Source organism: Gracilinanus agilis, chromosome 1 (genome assembly GCF_016433145.1).
Source record: "Gracilinanus agilis isolate LMUSP501 chromosome 1, AgileGrace, whole genome shotgun sequence".
Taxonomy (NCBI): domain Eukaryota; kingdom Metazoa; phylum Chordata; class Mammalia; order Didelphimorphia; family Didelphidae; genus Gracilinanus; species Gracilinanus agilis.
The window spans coordinates 179,370,077-179,390,213 of NC_058130.1; the positions used below are offsets into that span (position 1 = coordinate 179,370,077).

The following is a 20,137-nucleotide window of genomic DNA, read 5'->3' on the forward strand; positions in this document are numbered from 1 at the left end:
CTTCCTTCCTTCCTTCCTTCCTTCCTTCCTTCCTTCCTTCCTTCCTTCCTTCCTTCCTCTCTCTCCCCTCTCTCTCCTCTCCTCCCTCCTTCCTTCCTTTCCTTCTGTCTTACAATCAATGCTAATTATCAATTCTAAGGCAGAAGAGTGGTAAGGGCTAGGCAAATGGGGTTAAGTGACTTGCCCAGAGTCATACAGCTAAGAAGTGTCTGAGGCTGGATTTGAATTCAGGTCTTCCTGCCTTCAGGCTTAGCACTCTATCCACTGTGCCACCTAGCTACAGTACAAATAATTAATGGCAAACATTTATATAGAGATTTCTATGTGTCAGGCACTATATTAAGCACTTTTCAATTATTATCTCATTTGATCTTCATAACAGTCCAGGGAGGTAGATGTTATTCCTATTTTACAAATTAGGAAACTGGGGCAAATGGATTAAGTGACTTGTCCAGGGTTACATAGCTAGTTAGTGTCTGAGGAAGAATTTGAACTCAGATCTTCTTAACTCCAAATCCAACACTTTATCCTCTAACACACTTCACTGCCATGTTGTCTCACTCAGATTCATTAACAGTGTTATCTTGGGAACATGCCCAGAATGCAAAAGTATGTATGGAGCAACCACAATTTGGTGGAAACATCTTTTAAGAAAACTAGGTCATAGGTGAGTGGCATTTTAGAACCGAGAGTGACTTTAGCCCAATTTCCTGATTTAGTAGATGAATAAACTAACAGATTAAATGACTTGTCTAAGGTCACTCAAGTGTTAAGTAGCAGAACTCCTGGGAATCAAATCAAGTACTCTTTATACCACAACTCAAGTCCCTCTGATCTAATGTTCTATTTACTGGCCAAGAAAGTTTTGCAAATGATCTTGCCAAATAAAACTCCCATGGTCATTATTTTTTGAACTAGGTCTGTGATTTTACAGGTAAGGGAAATTCTCAGCTCCCAAAACACCTGGTAACTAGTGTGCAGGGAAGGTGTTTGGGGTACAAATCGATTCAATGACTAGCCCCGGATCACAAAGGCAGTATGTCTCAGACCAGGACTGGAATCCAGATCTCCTTGATATCAAGGTTGGTTTTGTCTCCACATGATCATGTGGTTAGATTTGTTTTTAACCATTATTTTCTGTCTGAGTATCAGTTGTGAGATAAAAGAATGGCAAGGTTAAGCATTTGAAGTTAAGTGATTTGCCCATATTTGCAGCCAGAGCCTCTGACTCCATTAAAAACATGTTTTGTTTTCCTTTTCTGTTTTCCCAAGATAAATTAATAAGCTACCCTCTGGTTTGCCAGTGGTTTCCCCAATTTAATCGATCACTCCTAAAAAGTTTCCAAATTTGCCACGCCAAGGACTCAACCCTGGATCCATGGTTGTTGCCCCACGCCGTGGCCCATCCTCCATGAGGTCCCGCAGATCTCTTTTTCTTTCTTCCCCTCGCAGATGTGATAGGTAGGGGATCAATGAAAATCAGCACAGGCTGGCCTGAGGACTGCCTCATGGTAAGTGTTAAGAGATATTTGAGATATTAATTTTCCACTTTGGGGCCATTTCTCAGTCCCCTTCTTTTCCCAGACTTTGAATGAAGACATATCCTCGATGTTGTGGTTCTTCTGTTTAAAAGATCCAGTCAAGTATCTTCGGATCTTCCCTGGCCATTATTCCTCCTCTTCCTCCCCACTCTCAGGCATCCCTTTGTCAAATAAGAAAGACTTTACTAAGAAATTACTCACCTGGTAATAACAATCTCCTTCAACTGAAAAAGGGATACCAAGCTGCCTGAAGTCCTCCGAGTTATGGCTCAAGTTTGCTGTGATTCGGGTTTCTGGGAATTCCCCCGAAGGGCCTTCTACTCTGAAGGCAGCATCCATACGGCTGCTGGGGCTCTGCACCCCCAGGATCAGCCGGTGGTTGGGAGCAAGGTAGGTATGGGAGAACAGAATCTCTCCATTAGTGGGCAGTCCTGGGCGGGAAGAAGCACAAATAGAGAGGGGAAAGGGACCATTTGTAAAAACTCAGTCCAGTCCATTTCCTCAAGAGCCATTCTGGGGTAGAAGGGAAAGGAAGTGAGAACTAAGACCCGTATTTTACTCTCTTGTTGGGTCCTCTTACTGGTGTATCTTCCATGACCATGGATAGTGGACAGTCGGTTGCATATTCATGAAGCCAACAGGAGCTTGGGAGAGTGGAGCTGCTCTTTTCCCTTTCCCTAACCCCATTCCACTTCTGGTGTAGGGTCGGGGTTCTGTCTGTCTTTCCTACCTGCATTTCTTAAAGTGCTACTGTTGTGGGCCAGATTGGCAGAGAGCTGCCTGTGCGGAGGAGCTGTGATGCAGGCTGTGCCCAGGGACAAAACAGTCTCATCTGCATGAAAGGTGGCATGGCCACGAAAGCCATCAGGCTGGCTCTGTAGCTGTCCCCTCAGCTTCAGCTCTCCAGGGAGGGCCTGACTGCCATTCTGAACCATCACACAGGTCACACTGCGGGTGCTGCTGTTGCCCATCATGTGTTTGTCCCTCAGACGGAGCCCGAACATGGCATCATCAATGAGGATACTGAGGTTCCCTAAGGGAAACAAGAAGACAAGTTGCTCGATTCAACACAGATGGGGAAGAGAAGAGTACAATTTCCTATATCCCTTGCCACATTCTCCTTTTTTCATGGCCTCAAGACTCTAGGCTAGGAGGAGGAGGTGAATTCTACCAAATGAAGTTAATGTTTTCCTTTTTTTTTTTTTAAACTAAGTTCTTCTCTCAAGGTCCCCCAACCCTAAAATTGTTTTCTCCTTAAGTTTTCCACTTTGGGGCTATTTCCCAGACTCCTTCTTTTCCCAGACTTTGAAGGAAGATGTACCCTCATTGCTGTGGTTCTTCTGTTTGAGAGATCCAGTGAGGTCGAGGAGCTTTGGAACAGCCCCCCAACTGTCAATGTTGTGCTGGACTCTGCCCTTCAGGGACAGGATGGGTCCCACCTTCTGTTCCTTGAAGCCTGTGAAAAACATCTGGACATTGTTCTGATTGAGATTCATCTTAGTAAAGAACCAGACCCTAGGAGGGAAAAAAGACAAATTGATGGGGTTAGAATGACCACAGCCAATCCCAAAGGCTTAAGACTCCTGGACATTTCCTCTGAAGCTGGGGGCAGAGCATGCCTTATACCAAGCAACAGAGAAGACCAAGTTTGTCTGTCTCCTCCTCTTCTGGGCCCCTTTCCTCCCTCCTGGCTTCTTCTGACCCTCTTAAAAGGGTCAACGGACCTACACTACTTCCTGTTCTAGAAGCATAGATCCAGAACTGGAAGGAACCTCTGGCTCAACCTCCTCCTTTAACACAAGAGAAAACAGAGGTCCAGAGAGGCTAGTTTACCCAGGATCATGCAGGCATGAAAGAAAAGAGCCTGGGAAACCCTTCTGGGTAAAACCAATCTGTCTTTGTTGTAAGAAAATCACACAAGTCAGAGCTCTGCAGACACACCACGGTTGAGATCCTGTGTTGCAAAACACACACTCTTTTATGGTTTCATGGCTCTCCTGGTAGTGAATCCCCAACCCCCATTTCTGGGAAATCCCCAATCCCCGAAGGGGTGGCCAGACCTTCATGGCTGTACAAATCAATTTGATATAAAGAGTAGTATGATGTATAATCACATACTTTTGATTAATATAGTAAGACACACTTAAAACTATTACTCAGGTCCTACCCTGGGACTGTATTCTTAATCTGGTTACACACAGACTCTTACCTGGGATTATGCTTTTACTTCAAATCACAGTTACATCTAATAACTCCAATATATTATTCTAAACCCACTCAAAGTATTGATTGAGGCATTGATTATTGAGTCTTCCCATTACAGATTGTAAGCGTCAGAGATGGCATTTGAACGTAGGTCCTATGATTTGAGAACCAGTTCTACTGAGCCATACTACATACCTCATATCTTGCAGCCTGGCATAATGACCCAATGCTCCCCTCTATAGTTCTGCGGGGTGGTTGTTTCAATTGTGTCCAACTCTTTGTGACCCCATTTGGTGTTTTCTTGGCAAAGATACTGGAGTGGTAAGGGCTAGGCAATGGGGGTTAAATGACTTGCCCAGGGTCACACAGCTAAGAAGTGTTTGAGGTCATATTTGAACGCAGGACTTTCTGTCTCTAAGCCTGGTTCTCTATTCACTGAACCAACTAGATGCTTGCAAAGCTCTTAAGCTAATAGGGAGATAAGATATAAATGCAGGCAAGTAGAACATAATTTTACATGGCAAGTACTTTAGAGGATTAGGATAATTAGAGGATTGTAGAATCAAGTAATTTGCGTCAGCCAATAGGAAGGTTGTGATCAGTCCAGAATTAGGGAAGATTTGTGTGTATGTGTGTGTATGTGTGTATGTGTGTGTAATTTGACATTTTTTATTTAATTAATTAACTTAGACTATTTTTCCATGGTTACATGATTCACGTTCTTTCCCTCCTCTCCTCCCGCTTCCCTCCCATAGCCAATAAGCAATTCTACCGGGTTTTACATGTGTCATTGATCAAGATCTATTTCCATTTTATTAGTATTTGCATTAGGGTGATCACTTAGAGTCTATATCCCTGATCCTATCCCCATCAACCCATGTGATCAAGCAGTTGTAGGGAAGATTTCAAGGGGAAGGTGAAGAAGATGGAGCAAGTGGCATTTGAATGGCATTTTGAGGGATTCAACAGGCAAAGGATTGAATGTGTTCCCCTTCTGGTGGGTAATTACATTATGGAGTGGGCATCCTAACTCATTCCATCCCAGAGGCAAGCTTGGAACTCAAAGAAATAAATCTCAAATGTGGTGGAGTTTCACATATGTTGGTAGTGGTAAGGATGGGATTTCGTGTAAGAGAGGTGGAACCCAGGGAGTCAGAGAAGGTAGTCTGGCTCCCTTGGTTCCATCTCCCTTGCACAAAATCCCATCCTTACATAGGGGAAATATATGTGAGCAGGGAGATCTTTCTGTTACAGCAAGGGCCATACTGAGCAATTCTGTGTTAATGGGACACTCATAGTTATTATCAAGGAACACACAAAAACATTAGGGGAACACCCAGCTATGGCCCAGATAGCCTCAAAAAAAAGAAAAAGCAATGCTCCAGGAGAGCACAGCCTTCCGTGCCTGTCCAGTCACTCCATTTACTCACCAAACCATTTGCTAGGAGAATAGTCCCACGTAACCCTAGCTTTTGTGGGCTAATACCTTGCTGGAGTGATCTTGCTGGACAGCTGTAGCCTCACTGCTCTGGGCTCAGTGAGGATGGCTTGTCGGAAGACAGCGCTCACATCCCAGCCCTTGGAGCTCTTCCTGGGCTCTCTGCTCATGCTGGCCTCTAGCACAGTTAGCTCCTTCCCTGAGGCATGCACAGACAAGGAGCCATTGATGCCTCCATCTTTGTAAAGCCTGCCAGCAGCCTGGACCTGAAGAGTGGATCAAACAGGGGCGAAAAAATCAAAATGGGCATCTGCTCTATAGTAGTAAATGAGCCGTATAAAGAAGGTATGATATGGGGAGGGAGAGGGCAATGATGATGAACCTTTTAGAGACAGAGTGCTGGGCTTTGCCCCCACTCCATCCCCCCAGACCGAGCGCTATACTCCCCCCTCAGAAACTGTGTGCCAGGCCCCTCCCCACAACTGAGTGCCAGGTGCACCCTGCCCCACCTTTACCCTATACAGAGGAGGGAGAAAGTGCTCCCATTGGGCTGCTGGGCAGAGGGGTGGGTGATGTGAAAAAATGTCATTAGGCATGGTGGAGAGGAGGAGTCCCTCTGCTTTTCTAGTAAAGAACTCTGGGGAGGGAGGGCAGCTGTGTGCCCACAGAGAGTGCTCTGCATGCCATCTTTGGCACCCATGCCATAGGTTTGCCATCACTGATCTAGGGGAAGCCTTTCAATCTTTCACAGTCTAATTCAAGCTCTACCCCTTCTATAAAGTCTTTCCAGCTCCCTTAATTTCACAGGGATTGCTCTATCCTGTGCACTTATGAAATATTGTGTCTTTGGGCTTTACATGGCACTTAGCATATATATTTTGGTATTGTCAGCTCCCTTTTCAAATAATTTATCTACTCATATAGTAAGGACTGGGGCAGCTAGGTGGCCTGGTGTATAGAGTGCCAGGCTTGAAATAAGTAAGACTCATCTTCCTGAGTTCAAATCTGGCCTCTGACACTTATTAGCTGTGTGTCCCTGGGCAATTCACTTACCCCTGTTCTGCCTCAGTTTCCTCATCTGTCAAATGAGCTAGAGAAGGAAATGGCAAACCACTCCAGAATCATTGCCAAGAAAACCCAGATGGGTCCATGAAGAGTTGGACATGACTGAACAATACCAAAACACAGGGACTACACTATATATATATATATAAGATATATAATATAGTATAAATGTTATGTATAATATTAACTATAATATAATTATGTTTAACTATACATAGTTAACTAAAATATAATTAACTATAAGATAAATGAAAACACTAAAATACATCAGGTCAGATTAAATGTAATGACTATTCTTGGTTCCAGAGAACCAATGATGGAATACCTTCTTCTTTCTAGCATAGAGGCAATGGCCTATGGTAGAGGAGTATTGTTTATGCTGTTGGGGTGGCTGCTGCATCAGTTGGCTCTGCTAAGTTATTTTTCCTTGTTTTAAGGGAGAGTTTCATTGATTAGAGGCAATTCTACTGGGAGTAATTGTGGGGTTAAAAAAAAGTATTAACAGAACACTAGAAATAGGCTTTGGCTCCTTGAATGCCATATTTTTAAAAAAATTTTCTATAACATCAAAGTTCCCAGGTATCTTCCTCCCTTCCTCCTCTCCTTGAACTTCAGAAGACATCATTTGATGGGGGCAGCTGGGTAGCTCAGTGGATTGAGAGCCAGGCCTAGAGACGGGAGGTCCTAGGTTCAAATCCGACATCAGACACTTCCCAGCTGTGTGACCCTGGGCAAGTCACTTGACCCCCATTGCCCACCCTTACCACTCTTCCACCAAGGAGTCAATACACAGAAGTTAAGGGTTAAAAAAAAAAGTTAAAAAAAAAAGACATCATTTGACAAGTAAATATATGTACATATAAAACTATGCCTTGCTTCTTTCCTATTTATCAGCTCTTTCTCTGGAGGTTAAATACAAGTTATTCTTTTCCCCCTCTAAAATCCTTACCTTCTCTCTTAGTATCAATTCTAAGACAGAAGAATGACAAGGAATAGACAATAGGGGATAAGTGACTTGCCCAGGTTTATACAGCTACAAAGTCAGTCTGTCATGTTTTTAAAGGAAAGAAAGAAACAAATACTTATTAAGCACCCAGTATGTGCCAAGCCCTGTGTTTTACATATATTATTTCAGTTGATCCTCATAATAACCCTGAGAGGTAGGTGTTATTATTTCCGTTTTTCAGTTGAGGAAACTGAGGTGGACAAGAGTTAAGTGACTAGCCCACAGTTACAAATCTAGTTAAGTGTGTGAATCCAGATTTGAACTCAAGTCTTCCTGACTCCAGGTCCAGCCATCTATCCCCTATACCACCTAGCTGCCGTTAGTCCAGTCAGCCCATAATACGGTGTTTGTGTTTGTCTTCTCCACCTCCTGGGTGATAAGCTACATTAATGAAGGGTCATTAGTAAATTCTCTCCCGGTGCCTCCAATAACTCTCTGGGCCCAGTAGGAGCTTAATAAATGTTTACCAAATGAATGAATGAGTACTTCATTTCCATCTTCTGTAGTGACAAGAACAATGTTGGGGCTCAATAACTCTATTAAATTGGATTGAGAATAGAGAGACCTTGGACTAAGCCAGTCCAAGTACCTCTGCTCACATGCAGTAGGTCAAATAAACCCTAAAACCAATTCTCCTTCCTAATCCAAAACATTAGATACTGTCTTGGTTTCTCAAAATTAAATATCTCCCTGGAAAGGGAATACAGTTGGCCAAAAATAAGGAGGGGCTGAAAGCAATATTGCTCCTTACTTATTCATTCATTCATTGGAGCCATGAAATGACCCATGGGGTAGATTTTACTATTCTGATTTTATAGATAAGGCTCAGAGGTTAAATGACTGGCCCATGGTCATTTAGTCACATAGCTAGTAAGGAACAGAAGCGAGTCAAACCAAGGTCTTGCCATTTTCAGGACCAGTGCTTTATTCACTAGGTGGCACAATGGAGACAGTACATAGGGCTGGTATCAGAAAGACTAGTCCAAATCTGACCTCTTAATACTTAAAAGCTGTGTGATCTTGGGCAAGTCACTTAACTTCTATTTGCTTCAGTTTCCTCATCTATAAAATAATATAATATATAATAACAGCACCTACTTCCCAGAGTTGTTGAAAGGATCAAATGTGATAACAATTACAAAGTGCCTAGAACAGTTATTAGTAGCATCCCATAACACCGTTATCTATGGTACAAATCATTTTTTTCTTGGGCCTTTTTCAGTTGAATATGACTCTTCACGACCCCGTTTGGGTTTTCTCAACAAAGATACTAGAGTGGTTTGTCACTTCCTTCTCCAGCTAATTTTCCAGATGAGAAACTGAGGCAAACAGAGTGAAGTGACTCTCCCAGGTCACACAGCTAGTAAGTATCTAAGCCAGATATGAACTAAGGTCCTCTTGACCCCAGGTCTGGCACTTTATCCACTAAGCCCTCTATCACTGCCCCTTGGGAAATTCTTTTCCTGTATTTCAAAGAGGGAAGTGACGTGAAGAAGAAGTCTGATCGCCTTCATCCTATAAAGAACCAAAAAACCCCAAACAAAAACAAAACAAAACAAAACAAAACAAAACAAAACAAAAAAAACTTGGCCATTCCTGAGTGGCTTAAATAATGGAAAACATGGTAGAGTCTGTTTTTGTTTGACATCTACCTGGTTTCCACCCCTCTCCCCCAAAGAATAGCAGTTTAAAAGAAGAACCTTCTTGATTCCATCCTCATCCCCCTAGATCACACATGAAAAAATCCTTCTAGGAAGGCCACTTGGAATTCCCACAATGAAACAGTACCTGGAAATTTGGAGGAAATGTCACCCTGGCAGGGTGGCTAAGTTGGGAGAAAACCCCAAAATGAGACTTGGATCCATTCAACTGAAGCAAGAACTGTAGGGATGAGAGAGGAGAGAAAGAAAAATCAGAATGCTGAGCTGGGTACTCTCAGGAGCCCAGGGGAAAGCTTTATGCTGGAGGTTGAAGGAGGAAAGTTTATCCAAAACTTAATTCAGGTCAATATCAATGAACCTTTTGCCAAGCAAGATTTAACCAATCAAAAAAACAGTTATCAAGGATTCAGTATGTAATAGGCACTGGGGATACAGAGACAGAAATGAAATAGTCTCTGCCCTTTGGGGGTTACATTCTAATAGAGGATATAACATGTACTTACAAAAGAATCACAAAATATAATCAAGGTAATTGGGGGAGGGGGAGCAGGAGGGTGTTAGAGCTAGTTTGTGCCAGCTTTCAAAAGCTGATTGTTAAATTTCCAATGTGAGCTTTTACACCTTGGAAATTGGCAAATACAAATCAGAACTCGATTTATTATTTTTCTGATTATCTAAAATTAAGAAAGTGGTAGAGAAAATGTTAATAACGCAGATTAAACTTATTTAAAAAGTCCTACATTTTCAGAAAGCAAGTTGTTAAACATTTACCAGCTGACTACTGCATATAAGCATATACAAATCATATTCAACAATAAATAAAAGGTAATTGAGGCAGGGGAGATACTAGTAGCTGGGGTGAGTGAGTCAGGAAAGGCTTTGTGCAAGAGGTGGGGTTTGAGTTAACTTTTTTTAAAAATCCTTACCTTCCACCTTGGAGTCAATACTCTGTATTGGTTCCAAGGCAGAAGAATGATGAGGGCTAGGCAATGGGGGTTAAGTGACTTGCCCAGGGTCACATGGAGGCCAGATTTGAACTCAGGACCTCCCATCTGTGGGCCTGGCTCTCAATCCACTGAGCCATCTAGCTCTCCCCTTGAGTTGAATTTTGACAGAAATCAGGAATTCTAAGAGTCCAAAGAGAAGAGAGAATGCATTCCAAACATGGAGCACAGCTGCTAAAGACAAAGAGGCAAGAGATAAGAATAGGAAGCAAGGCATCTCGGAAGGGCATTAATAAATCTAGAGAGATAGATTGGTATAAGGTTAGGAAAGACTTTAAATGCAAAATAAAAGGCTCTATGGGGCCTGTGTTGGCCCCTAGAGATAAGAGGGATTCACTGGAGTTTGCCATTCATCTTTTGTTTTTGAAGAAGACAAATAACATCATGAGGAGTTCACTGGAGTTTAATGAGTAGGGGAATGATATGGTCAAACCTGTGATTTTGGAAAATCACTTTGGCCACTCAATGGACAATAGACTGGAGTGGAGGAAACTTTGGGAAGGGAAAGCATTTGGAAGGTTATTGCAGTAGAGAGATGCTTAAGGTCTGAAATATAGCGGAGGCCATGCAGCTGGAGAGAAGAGATTATCAAGAAAAGTAGTGAAGGCAGAGTCAAGAAGATTTAGCACATGACTCGATAAGTGAGGTGAGGGAAAGTGAGTTCAGAGTGATATCAGTGCTGCAAATTTTGGTGAAAGGATGGTGGTGCTCTTGACAAATAATACAATTAGGAAGAGAGATGGGTTGAGGGAGGCAGAAAATGTAGTCCTATTTTTGGACATGTTGAGTTTGAGATGTCTATTGCAGAGCAGTCAAATACATGGTCTGCAACACTACCAAGCGTGGCCTGAACCAGATGAAAATGTAATTGGGAAGTATTTAACAAAATAAATTAAAACGCAATATAGATAAAATTACATTTTAAAAGAAAGTTGATATATGGTCCATAGAGATACTGATGTGTGGACTAATGGTTCCCAGTTCTCTTTGAGTTTGATACCAACTGGTCTACAGGTGCTCAAAATGCCAAAAAAGAGTTAGTGACTCATAAGTACAGAGAAGAAGAGATTTAAATGCAACCTCCTTGGGTCTCAGTTACTTCCATCAATAAAATGAATGAGTTGATCTCTAAAGTCTTTATAGCTCTAAATCTCTGATCTCATAATACTAGGAGCAGCTGGGTGGCATAGTAGATAGAGTGCCAGGCCTTGAGGCAGGAAGACCCGAGTTCAAATCAAAATTCAGAAACTAACTTTGTGACCCTGGGCAAGTCACTTAACCTTTGTTTACTTCAGTTTGCTCATGTCTTAAAATAAGCTAGAGAAGGAAAATGTATACCCAAAGGGTTAAAAAACGGGCTGATCTAACAATATCAATATTATCTCTGTTTCCTAAGGTGATTAGGGAAAAAGGAAACGAACCTATATATTCTAAAATATTTGTAGAGGCTCTCTTTGTGGTGGAAAAGAACTGGAAATTGAATGGATGTCAGTAGGGGAATGGTTAAAGAATTTGTGACATATGATTGTAATGGAATATTAATGCATCATAACAATGACAAGCAGGTTAATTTTAAAATAACATGGAACGGCCTACATGAAACTATGAAGAGCAAAATGAGCAGAACCAAGAGAACATTATATGAAGCATAGAAATAGTGTTTAAAGAATGACATATGTATGTCCACCGCCAGGGAAAAAACTAATAAAGAGAAAAAAGCAAGACAGTTTATATATATATATATATATATACACACATACATATATACATACATATATATACACATACATATATATACATACATATATATAACACAAATTATATAGAACAATTATATATAACAAATCATATATAACAATTATATATAAAATTAAATATAACAATTAATTATATATATATAACTATACATATAAACTGTTTTGCTTATTTCTAGATATCTAGAATGCATACATATGTGTGTATATATACATAAATAACTTATTTTTGGTCAAATGATTCCTTCTTTAGTGTGAGGAGAGGAGAGAGGGAGGAAAGAAATGGCAGACCACTCCAAGTATCTTTGCCAAGAAAACCCCAAATAGAGTTGCAAAGAGTCTGACACAACTACTTGATTTAATGACAACAACTAAGGATTGGAGCAACAGAGAAGGATTAGAGCTAAATATAGAGAGCTGGATATCATCTGCTTAGAGATTATGATTAAACTTATGGGAACTGATAAGATCATTAAGTGAAAGAATATAGAAAAAAGGATCTACATTTGTACAAAAATATTCATAGCAATTCTTTTTGAAGTGGCAAAGAATTGGAAACTGAGGGAATGTCCATCAATTGGGAAATGACTGAACAAATTGTGGTACATGTTGGTGATGTAATACTATTGTGCTATAAGAAATAAGCAAGATGATTTCAGAAAACGCAGGAAAGATTTGTGGGAACTGATGCAGAGTGAAATAAGCAGAACTGGGAAAACATCATACATAGTAACAGCAATATTGTATGATGATTATCTGTGAAAACTTGGCTACTCTAAGTAATGCAATGATCCAGGACAATCCTGAAAGCCTTATGCTATCCACCTCCAGAGAAGGAATTGTTGGAGTTGTCTTTCACACCAGTGTATTTATGGTTTTATTTGGGGGTTTTGATTATAAATTAGTTTGCTCTTACAATGACCAATATGGAAGTGCATTTTGCATGATAATAAAAGTAAAATTAAAAAAAGAAAAAGAAAAGAGGATCTAGGACAGACTTTGAGAAGGTGCCAAAAGTTAGGAGACAGTGGAAAAAAATGAATGAGACAAATTGGAAAACCAAGAGGCAATAGTGTCACAAAAACCAGCGAAACTCCCAGAAAATCTAAGCCCTTAAGCCACCCAGCCCACCACCCTCACAGCACACAGAAGAAGGTTCAGAAAGTGCTGTGTTTGAAGGACTTGTGAAAGGCTGAAAGAATTAATCTGGGGCTACTGAATTCTATCCCTTTCCAGTTTTGTCTCCTCCTGCCTTTCAAAAGCTCCCTCTCCCAATAAGCCTATGAATTTACTAAAACCTTCCTGGAGAACAGAAGGTCTGATCTTTTCTACTTGGCCTATTTACCTGAGAGAAGGGATTTATCACCTAAACCCCCTAGCTTCAGAAGGGAACTTGGAAACCCAGAGTAAAGCAGAACTCCCCTCCTCCTCCATAGCTCCAAAGGGAGAGACAGGTCATCTAACCCACCTGCGATGTGACCTTCTGGCTGACAGAAGCTTGCACCGTTATACCACAGTCAAACTCTCCCAGTGGCCGTTGCTTGAAGAAGATCTCACCATTTAAACCCAGGGTCTGGGGAATGCTCAGCTGGGGGGAAAACACATCTGGTGACATTCATTTTTCTGGAGAGAGAGAGAAAGTTTAGAGGATCTGAGGGAAGGTTGGAGCCAGGAGGGAGTCATATAACCTTGGATACCTGAGTTGAATGGGTCAAATCCAAGTTTAGACCATGATGGAAATCTCCTTCCATAGACCTGTTATGGTGTCTTCCTTTCAAGTAGAGGACATCCTTCTGATTAACTTTCAAAGCAGCCTCCACCTCCTGGTTAGCCTGGGGAGAGAAGTCCATTGTGGATACTGTTACAAAACACTCCTTTTCAAGCGAATATTGAATAAGTTGTTACAAATGTGGTGATTGTAAATAGATGTTTACGTATGTGTGTGTACTATTAGATAGCTTACATATACACACATGTGTGTACATATTCACACATGGGCACGTGTATTTATGTCTATACACATCTGTATTATACACATGTTATATATGCATTTAAAACACGCATGTATTATATACACATATATGCGTCGTATATACATATATGTGTTTAAAATATACACACGCGCACCATATATACATATTATATATGAATTTAAAATATACATGTGTATGTATTCTATATACATATATGCATTTATATATGTATTCTATATACACATATATGCATTATATATGCATTTATATGTGTATTGTATATACATTTACATATGTATTATATATATACATTTTTATATATACATACACACACATACACATATATGGCAAGGAAATTTATCTGTCCTAGTCAGCACATTCTCTATAGCTTACAGCCTTAAATACCTTGTTTCCTAGAGCACTGAGAAGTTAAATGAATTGCCAGTATGGGTCAAAGGTAGGCCTGGAACAAAGGTCTAACTTCTAGGTTGGCTTTTTGTAACACACTGCTGTGACATTATCTATTCCTGAACGTTACTGCTGTTTCCATTACGCACATACACATACACAGGGGGAAGATTATAGGACTGAAAAAACCTAGAGCTTGAAAATGATTTCTAGTCCAACCCCTCATTTTACAAATAAGGAAACTGAGTCTCAGAGGAGTTAAGTTACTTGCCCAATGTCTCATAGGTAATAGGTGTCAGAGCAAGATTTGAATCTATGGGATGGTTAGATAGCACAGTAAGTAGAGGGTCAGGTCTGGAGTTAGGAGGTCCTGGGTTCAAATATTTCCTAGCTTTGTGACCCTGGGCAAGAATTTAACCCCAATTGCCTAGTCCTTACTGGTCTATCTTAGAAATGATACTAAAACAGGTTTGTTTTTTTTTTTTAAAGATTTGAACCCAGGTCCTTTGACTCCCCCCCCCCCCCCAATTTTAAAGTACTCTTTCCATTATAATATACTGGAATTCTGGGAAGATGGCAGCATAGAAGCAGCAAGGCTCCAGACCTCTGTAAAGCCCTTCACCACCAATCAAGGACAAAGGGCTCTGAGGGAACAGAAAACCAAATCTGACAACAGAACAGAGCTGGGGGATCCTCCAGCTGAATTCAACTTAAAAGGTACGCAGAAAAAAATAAGAGAAAAAAAGCCTGAATTCTTGGAACTGTCCAGTGGGAAGGGAAAGAAAAGAAGAAGATCCCAGATCCTCTCCTCCACCTAATGTGCTGAGTTTCCAGTGGATCCTGGAATCTCTGGGTGGGCTAGGGCACTAATCTGAGGGAGTGCCTCGCTGGCACAGCTGTGCCAAACTCAAGGATCTGATAATGGACAGCAGGGAGGCTGCTGGGGGAGAAACCCAGAAAGGGTGAACATACAATCCCATCTTGTGCTCTTCCCACCCCCCTCACCTTTCTCTCAAGGTTTTGATCTCAGGGCACTTCAAGCTGTGCAGATCAACCCCACCTAGCTTAATCCTATTAATACAGCAGACAAGAAGTCTTCAGAGGGCTGGGAAGCTCCAACCCAACCCCACCCCACCCCACCCCACCCCATCAGACTATAATGAAAGTAGCCAAATTCACTTCTTTAGCTTTCACCACCAGCTGGGGAAAATCTGGCCTCAGGTCCCACTAACCTAATTAATCAACAAAACAGAGAAGAAGCCCTCCCAGGACTGAATAGCCCAAATCCACAGATTAAAAAAAATGATCAGAGGACCAAGATTACAGCCAATTACAGGGGAGAAAGAAGGAAATAATATGAGTAAACAACAGAAAAAGAAAAAAGAAATCACAACCAACAGCTCCTATCCAGAAATTGAACAAAGAGCAAATGCATCAGAAGATAAAGGAACACCAAGAAAAAAACATAGAAACTTCAGTGAAATGGACATAGGCTTTGGAAGAACTTAAAATTCAATTAACCCAAGAACTCAAAATTCAAATAACTCAAGAACTCAGAAAACAATTGACAGAGGCTGAAGACAATTGGGAAAAGGAAATACATGATCTAAAACAAGAAAATAATATCTTTAAAGCCCAAATTGACCAGTTGAAAAACAAAGCAAAGAAGGTAAAATGTGATCTATAAAGAAAATCAGACTGAAGGAGAAGGATGACCAAAAAGCCAGGGTTGAAATTCAGTCTTTAAAAATTAGAATTCAACAACTAGATGCAAATGAGTTCACAAAGCAGCAAGAACATATAAAACAAAATTTAAAAAATGAAAAATTTGAGGAAAACATGAGACACCTCATTGATGCAACCACAGATTTGGAAAACAGATCTTGAAGAAACAATTTAAGAATTATTGGTCTACTGGAACATCATGACAAAAGAAAAAGCCTGGACACCATCCTACAGGAAATTATACAAGAAAACTGTCCTGACATTCTTGAACAAGAAGGAAAAGTGGAAATTGAAAGAATCCACAGATCACCTCCTACACTTAATCCACAACTGACAACTTCCAGGAATATTATAGCCAAATTCAAAAACCACCAGACTAAGGAAAAATATTACAAGCTGCAAAGAAGAAGTCATTCAGATACCAGGGAACTACAGTTAGGATAACACAGGATCTGGCTGCATCTACATTGAAGGACCGGAAGGTATGGAATATAGTATTCCAGAAAGCAAGAGAGCTGGGTCTACAACCAAAAATTAACTATCTAGCAAAACTGACTATATTCTTGCAGGGGGAAGTATGGTCATTCAACAAAATTGAAGATTTCCAAGCATTCTTAAAGAAAAAACCAGACTTAAAACAGAGAATTTGCTGCCCAAACACAGATTTCAAGAGAATCACCATAAGGTAATTAAGAGAGTGGGGGGAAAAAACAAACACCTTTTTTTAAGGGACTCAATAAGTTCAATTGACTTATATTCCTATAAGAAAAGAAGATATGCGTAACTCTTAAAAATTGTTATTATCAACAGGGTAGCTAGAAGAAGTATACTTAAAGAGAACAGGTACAAACTGTATAGGATAAAATGTCAAGATATATGTGTGTGCGTATGTATATACATATATATGTATGTATGTATAAACATTATAATATACTGCCTTGCAGGCCACTAGGTGGTACAGTGGATAAAGCATGGACCTGAAGTCAAGAAGACCTGAATTCAATCCAGTCTCAGCCACTTACTAGTTATGTGAACAAATCACTTAACCCTGTTTGCCTCATTTTCCTCATCTATCAGTTGAGTTGGAGAAGGAAATGTCAAACCACTCCAGTAACTTTGTCAAGAAAACCCTGCATGGGATCACGAAGAGTTGGACACAATTGAAACAACCAACCAAAAAAAAAACCCAAACCACTGAATGACGAAAAAGAATTCTCTGAGGTAGAATCAAAGAAAAGATGCATTCTAGTCAGGGTTGAGGTGAATCACATTTGAAAAGTGTGAAAGAGGGAGACACAATTTCACATGAAGGGAACAGTTGGACAGGAACAGTAAGCGAAGGAGAAATAACACAAAACGGGATGGAAAGGTTCCACATAAGTTTCTTTTTCAAATGTGTCCTCAGACACTTACTAGCTGTGTGGCCCTGAGCAAGTCACTTAATCTTGTTTGCCTCAGTTTCCTCATCTGTAAAACGAATTGGAGAAGGAAATGGCAAACCACTCCAGTATCTTTGTCAAGAAAATCCCAAATGGGGTCACAAAGAATCAGACATGACCGAGAATGGCTAAACCACAAGGACAGATGAGGAACTAAGACCCAAAAGGGATAAGTGCCTTGCCTGTAGATATATAAGATGGTACCGCTAATCAGAGGCATGGTTTTGATTCTAGAATAAATGCTCTTAAAGCTAGAAGTAACCTTAGAGTTCATTTGGTCTATCCCCTTGGTTTTACAGTGATGCTAGAGGTCTACTGACATGTCCGAGGTCACAAAGATATAATAAATGATACAGTCAAGATTCAGATCCCTAGTGCTTTTTTTAAAAAAAAAATTAAATTAATTTATTTGTTACATTAAAGTCCTCCAGTTTCTCCTTTCATGCCTCCCCTCCTCACATAAGAGAAGGCTTCATTTGGTGCCCCCAAAATGTGTGTGTGTATATATATATATATATATATGACTATGTCTTGCTTATTTAATTTATTGTAAATGGGTTAAATTTTTTAAATGGAAAGACCTACATGAAATTAAGAAGAATGAAATGAACAGAACCAAGAGAACATTATATAGAGCAACAGAAATATTATTTGAAGAAACTTGTGTATGTCTAGCCTTCTCAAAAAGAATATTATATAGGTTCTCAACAGGGACATAGCAGGGAAATCTCTGCTTAAGGAATATTAACTTGACCGCCATATTTTTATCAACAGAATGGCCCATGTCTTTGAAAAGAGAAACTTCTTTCACCTTCTCTCCTCGGTGAGAATTCTGGAACAATACCAAATGCCAGGAACCTCTGAGTTGTGGCTGGCATAAGCTTCAAATATTAAATAGCTTCTCTCTCCTCCCTGCACCCCTTCCCATGGCCCCATTAGGGATCTCACTTACGTTTTGTCGAATCCTTGTCACCACACACGTGTCTATGCTCTTGGGGATGACCTTGCTGTTGTACGGATGAGTCAGAGTAGCACAGATCTATAAGGAACATGCATGCATTCATGCATTGATTGGCTCGAGCTGCTCGTTGTCTCACCTCTCCTACCCTCCCCTGCTCCAGCCCAGTTTCCTTGGCCCACTCACATAGGGGCGGTCAGCCTGGTAGCCCAGGGTCAGGGTCTGTAGGCATTCTTCCAGCCCGTTCACCAAGACTTTGGTCTCCAACATGTAGTGCTTTTGACTTTTGTCCGCAGTAAATGTCTCTTGCAGGAGGAGGCTCTGAGGGATGGGCAGTTTTAAGGGGTGTCTAGAATTGAGGAAGAAAGAATTTAAAAATACAAAGCTGTCCATGACTTATATGTAAATGTCTTACACGACTGCACACGTATGACCTTTATCAAATTGCTTGCCTTCTCAATGAGGGGAGAGAAGGGAGGGTGGGAGAGAATGTGAATCTCAAAATTATAAAAAATGAAGGTTAAAAATGTTTTTACATATCATTGGAAAAAATAAGATGAAAAAAATAGATTTGGAGCCAGGACTATAGCACCTAGTCCAATTCTTTCATTTCATCACAGGTTCATATATAGTAATATTTAGCATTTATATGGTACTTTAAGATTTGAAAAATCTTTAAAAAAATGTTTTGTGTGTGTTACTTCATTTGGACTTGACAACAACCCTAGGAAGAAGGTGCTCTTATCCTAGTTTTACATGAGGAAACTGACAGAGAGACTTACATTATATTGTAAGCTCCTTGAGGGCAAAGGCTTTCTTTTTTATGTATTTCTATATTTTATATTTTATATACTTTATATATACATAATATATTTTATATGTTTCTAGTGCTATTAGTGCACTTCCTGGCACATAGTAGGTGCTTAATAAATGTTTATTGATTGACTATTGCCTGGAGTCACATAGTTATTAAGTGCCCGAGTCACTTGAGTTTCGGTCTTCCTGACTTCTAGTCCAATACTCTTTGCCCTGCCCTACCGATCTGGAAGGGGCTTCTTAAACCATCTACTGCAATGCCCTCATTTCATCCATGAGAAAACTGAAGTGAGGGGAAGTTAATTGACTTGTCCAGGGTCACAGAGATAGTAAACAGGACCCTCAAAGAGAAAATTACTCGTTTACAATCAATACAGGTCCAGTGAGCAGAGAAGACACAGATTCCAAGCAGCTGGTCAAAGCCACCAAAAAGATTTAGAAATAAACATTTTAAACCTTTGCTCTGTCTCAAGAGGTCAAAGTCCCTAAGAGCAGTCCCTGAGATGGGTTCAAATATCTGTAACTCAGAGGGAATCTGGGATTCTGCTACACTGGTGCAAGCAGAAATGGCCTCGTATGGGATGGGGAGTGAGCGTATGTGTATAGGGGGTATTTGGTATACTTTATTCCCTTACACATAGTCTATCATGCAGCTAGGTGGCATAGTGGATGGAGTGTCAATCCTAGAATCAGGAAAACTCATCTTTCTGAGTTCAAATCTGGCCTGTGTGACCCTGGGCAAGTCACTTACTCCTGTTCTGCCTCAGTTTCCTCATCTATAAAAGCTGATAAAAAATTGAGCTGGAGAAGGAAGTGGCAAACCACTCCACTCTTCTTTACTAAGAAAACCCTGAATGGTCAGACATGACAGAAATAACCAAACAACTTGCACAGATCACGTCATCTCTAAACCCCATGCCTTTTCCCTGTCCCCTTTCTTTAGAAGGTTCTCCCTCCTCACCTCTGACGCCCGATTTCTCTAGTTTCCTTCAGCTCAAAGCTTCTGCAAAAGGCCTTTCTCTGTATCTCTACTCCCTACTGATGGAGCCTTTTCTTGGAGATGATCTCCCATTTATACTATATAGATAGAGAAATAGACCTACACACATAGACATCTTTTATGTACGTAGTTATCTACGTGTTG

The 20,137-nt window shown here is 40.5% G+C and overlaps 1 protein-coding gene across 1 annotated transcript in view; it reads right to left on the reverse strand.

The window, feature by feature from the left end:
* Positions 1 to 20,137, reverse strand: part of LOC123249339 — a 192,956-nt gene that overhangs the window by 93,560 nt on the left and 79,259 nt on the right. The window contains exons 29-38 of the mRNA XM_044678334.1: positions 19,955 to 20,028; positions 18,364 to 18,526; positions 18,172 to 18,258; positions 13,372 to 13,506; positions 13,143 to 13,262; positions 9,044 to 9,136; positions 5,233 to 5,450; positions 2,863 to 3,056; positions 2,272 to 2,574; positions 1,743 to 1,972 (exon numbers count right to left, since the gene is read on the reverse strand). Coding sequence (XP_044534269.1) covers positions 1,743 to 1,972; positions 2,272 to 2,574; positions 2,863 to 3,056; positions 5,233 to 5,450; positions 9,044 to 9,136; positions 13,143 to 13,262; positions 13,372 to 13,506; positions 18,172 to 18,258; positions 18,364 to 18,526; positions 19,955 to 20,028 — 1,617 coding nt within the window. The remainder of the gene's footprint in view (positions 1 to 1,742; positions 1,973 to 2,271; positions 2,575 to 2,862; positions 3,057 to 5,232; positions 5,451 to 9,043; positions 9,137 to 13,142; positions 13,263 to 13,371; positions 13,507 to 18,171; positions 18,259 to 18,363; positions 18,527 to 19,954; positions 20,029 to 20,137) is intronic.